Source organism: Plectropomus leopardus, unplaced genomic scaffold, assembly GCF_008729295.1.
Source record: "Plectropomus leopardus isolate mb unplaced genomic scaffold, YSFRI_Pleo_2.0 unplaced_scaffold16807, whole genome shotgun sequence".
NCBI lineage: Eukaryota > Metazoa > Chordata > Actinopteri > Perciformes > Serranidae > Plectropomus > Plectropomus leopardus.
Genome location: NW_024618063.1, coordinates 1 through 4,235, shown reverse-complemented (window position 1 = coordinate 4,235; position 4,235 = coordinate 1). Strand labels below are relative to the sequence as shown.

At 37.3% G+C, this 4,235-nt stretch overlaps 1 protein-coding gene across 1 annotated transcript; it reads right to left on the bottom strand.

Annotated features, from left to right (window-relative positions):
* Positions 1-1,079: 1,079 nt before the first annotated feature.
* Positions 1,080-3,920, bottom strand: LOC121964703 (39S ribosomal protein S18a, mitochondrial-like). Its single transcript, XM_042514901.1, has 5 exons — positions 3,852-3,920; positions 3,107-3,211; positions 2,890-3,013; positions 1,701-1,773; positions 1,080-1,599 (listed from the first exon to the last, which is right to left on the bottom strand). Exons 1-5 carry the CDS (start codon positions 3,903-3,905, stop codon positions 1,455-1,457), a joined length of 501 nt encoding a protein of 166 aa, XP_042370835.1. The 5' UTR covers positions 3,906-3,920; the 3' UTR covers positions 1,080-1,454.
* Between the last annotated feature and the right edge of the window lie 315 nt (positions 3,921-4,235).

Below are 4,235 nucleotides of genomic sequence, written 5' to 3'. Positions count from 1 at the left end.
ATAACTGTGTAAGAGAAAGACAGATTTCTAATGTGAAACTTCTTAATTCTGTGATTTAACTAGTTTAAATCATCTTGTCGGTTTGTTTTGGGGAGGAGGAGAGCTCTGCTGATAATTCGGTCATCAGTAAAAATCCACCTGAACAATTAATACAAAAGGAAATCTAACCTGGAAAAGTTTCAGCTGGTTGCAGTCTACCTCAATATTCATTTTGGCACCGCTATTATCTCATATTTTCTCTTCCATTATTATCAGTGTTTATACTATTATGCCAGGAATGGGTTACTGTGTATACTTTGTGGGCACTGCACGTCTTTTTAAAAAATGTTCTTATTATTAATTTATCTTAACTGCACTGATCAGGGGTAGCACTCCCAACTTGTATTGTACCGTGTACAATGATATTAAAGCTCTCTATTGTTTTTTGGTTTTTTTTGAAGAATGGCCTAATAATCAATGTCTGCTACCACAGACTGATTGGAATGCATTGTAAATGTGGTTTCAGTTTTACAAACATTTTTGACCTGACGCACATCTAAAATGTTATCTAAACATTGTCTTCCGTACACTTTTGTGGCATTTGTAAGTGTGCAAGCGTGACTTTTTTCTTTATGCACGTTGTTTTTTAATAGCCTTGCATGTATATGATGTGCACAGTCTTTTCACAGCCTCCTTTAACATCAAACGTTTACAGTGAGTTTTCTTTGTTTGTTTGTAGGATCATGGAGTCTTCAGTTTGAATGTGCCAGCAAAGTGTGCGTACTTCGCAGCCTGTTGTGGCTCGGCCTGACCTTCTACCATGTGCCTATGACGCCGCAGCACGGATACATTTACATTGGTAATGGGACCAAGAATTTGGACCTTCCCTTCATGCTATAAAAACAGACATCTCACTCCTCCTTCAAGAAACAAATTTGTCATGGTTCTGTTGTTCAAATAAACCCTCAAAATGTATTCTATGTAACATACTGCAGGACTTTTTGTTGGCCTTATCTTGAAACAAATAAACTAAAGAGCTACAGTTATGCAGCTTGTGTCTACAAGCTTTTTGTTCTCAAATACTGTACCCATACAGTAAACATGTTGAGAGGCGGAGTAAACACACGCACTTTATTTGCACATCTGTGTTGCCTTGACTATACACAGCGAACATACCACCTACTTTGAAACTGTGACACTGACCCAGTTGTTACCCACATTCGGTCGTCAGAGAGCTCACTTCAAGGGCTTTTGGAAAACCAGCGGAAACAGAATGGATGGCTGTGTGTGGAGCTGAGTATGCTGCATTAAAAGGGTGACGCAGCTTAATAAACATAAGGTTGCATAAATACAGATGGATGAAGCTTTTAAGCCCTTTTCCCAGGGCGGTTATGACACTTGAGATTGCATCCTTGTAGAAAAAGGGCCCACCCGGTCTCGTCCAGTTGCTACCGATTCGTCTGGCTTTCTGTCCGTCAATGTTTTATATAAAGAGGCTTGACACCGTAACGCACATTGTTCATCAGTAGCGGGTGGCCAACAGCCATGCGCTTCTTAGACCATTTTAGTCCCCTTTTGTAGATGGGTTTCACCGAGTCAATGGACCAGCGAGTCAGGTATCTGTACGACAGAAAATCATTGCTGGTTTCAATCGTACTGGGAACAGTGCCAACCATAGATAATGGCGAGAAACACACATATAAGAGACACACATGCATTACCTGTTGAGTTGTGGTTTGGGCTTCTTTGGGACGTGGCCCTCTGGGAGTTTGGGTCTGTGGTCAGGGAGCAGACCTTTAACACAAACAGTAAAGTCAGACTCATGCGCTGTGTTGACGCACAAGAACAGTTTAACTATTTACTTTAACCGGCCTTTTTGTCTGTTTTCAACGTTACTCTGTCACATTTTGTTGATTCTACTCGCTCAAATGGCATTCTGTTTCTCACAAATTTAATAAGGTGGTGAGTAAACTGGGGTTATGTACACAAGTTGTACATAAATTTGGGAATTTATTGGAAAAATGTATGAGGTAAAAGAAAAAAGTAAGAAAGAGGTGGGGATACATAAGATTTACTTCTACCTTTTCCTTTTTGGGCGCTGTACTTTTGTTTGTTTATTAATGTTTTAATTTTTGGTCTGAAATAAGGCTATTCATTCATTAATATACTCAAATGTGAGAGTTAATTGCATTTCAATTTAAGCCCTGAAAAATCAATTATACCCAGTATCATGACAGGCAGATAGAATTTGGTGTCAGTATTCTGTTATAAATATTTGATTTTGAGATTTAAGCAGGATAAACAGGTACAACTTTATATTATCCTGACAGAGTCAGATTCAATACCAAAGTCCGTATATGAATTAATTGGCTTATCTAAAACACTGAACTGTATTTGAAATTAGTGAATGTGTAACTTAATGTAACCAGTGTTAAACAGATAATGAGGGAGAGGCTGGTTTGAGTTTCGGTCGGACAAAGTTTTATATGCTGCGAGTGGAACAAAAAAAAAGATTCACGGATGTATCAGGATTTTATTTTTTTCCAAACTTTTTAAAGCCTGAATCAATATATTTCAAATTCAGAGGTGGAAATACATTGTAGCTTTTATTGTGGTAGCCGATGAGTAATGTGACATCATATCCATTTCAAGAAAAGTGAAGTTGGAGTGAGAAAACATGATGTGCATTATGTTTGGAAATATGTCTCGTAATACACACACTGTAGAAGTAAATTATTCAGCTCTTTCCCATGGTCTAGTGTTAAAAAAGCAAACAAATCCAAAAACATTTTAGTATAGAATCGCAATACGCTAAATTGCAATACATATTGAATTAGCAGCCAAGCATCGTGACAGCAGCGATCCAAGCTCTATTAAATACTCAAACAAGGGTGAGGCAGTAACACTGACCTGCTCTGTGAGCCATCTGAACACATGCAGCAATCTTGCGATGTTCCTCAGTACAGAGACCAGTGATTCTCCGAGGCAACATCCCTCCGTCTGACCTGATGAACTGACTGAGCAACAAAACGTCCTGGGAAAAAAAACGATAAAGAAAACCAGAAACAATAAAAGCTGATACCCTTTCTATAATATTCATTTGGTCATTATATGTCTGTGGATTTACCGTGTAGTTGTATTTGTGCTGCAGGTTCCATCTGTAGATCGGACACTTAGCTGCAGGGTTTGGAGGCTGTGGTGCTGCTGGGACTTCCACAATTTTTCCTTCAATCTGACAAACAGTTAGTGTAACAATAAGTTATGGCAGGTTGTGTGTCTGTGCCATAACTTAAATAAAGTCATGGCAGAAGATAAAGCGTCCTCTCTCCCACCGCCCTGTCTAACTGTTGGTCAGAGGCGGGTCACTGCAGGTCAAAGAAGCGTTTGCTGCATCTCCTCACATGTGACAGAATCTCTCCTTTGGAAAACAAATTAATTTAAGCTTCTGTGCTCTGTGTTGCAATGATGTAATCTCGACACCAGTGAAATGTCAAGTGATGGGTAAAATTGCGACATAGATATCAGATAATCGCAAACATATTTGAACCTGACAGGCCCTGCTATAAAATATTAAAAAAAATATGAACTGCACATAAATCAGCTATTTTTTATGGTGGATCATTGTAAAATTGTATGTATTTTACATTCACATTATAACAAGGCAATATAATTCTCAATTTGGTTATAAATTACTTTCTGTAGTAAAAAGTTCAGAATTTATCAAAAATCTGCAATTAATTCCCTAAATTGTTTGTTTTGCTTATGACAAAAAAGTGATAAAGAAATATAGATCTAATATACATCTCTATATAGTTTCTATCAAAATCTAACCAAAAAATCATAAATTTCACATCACAGCCTGCATTACTTACCGTTGTTGTTGTACCCTCCTTCTTCTCCACCACTGAAACACAGAAATTGTACATTAAGCCTTAATCATAAACTTTTTTTTCCCCTTTACTGTGTTCCTAATATTTATACTTTAAAGTCAAGGTCACATCTATTCAGCACATTTAATAAACAACCAAGGTTGAGTTAAGTGCTATACAAAAATACTGAATAAATAATAAATACAAACACATAAAATGCATTATAAAATGCACAAGTAAAAACAAGCATACCAAAACAATTAATCAAATACAAATATGAGGAATGAACAGCTCAAAATATGTCAAAGGCCAACGAGAAGAAGTGGCTCTTGAGCAGTGACTTAAAATTCTCCAGAGTCTGGGCTGATCTTATATGAAGTGGTAAAT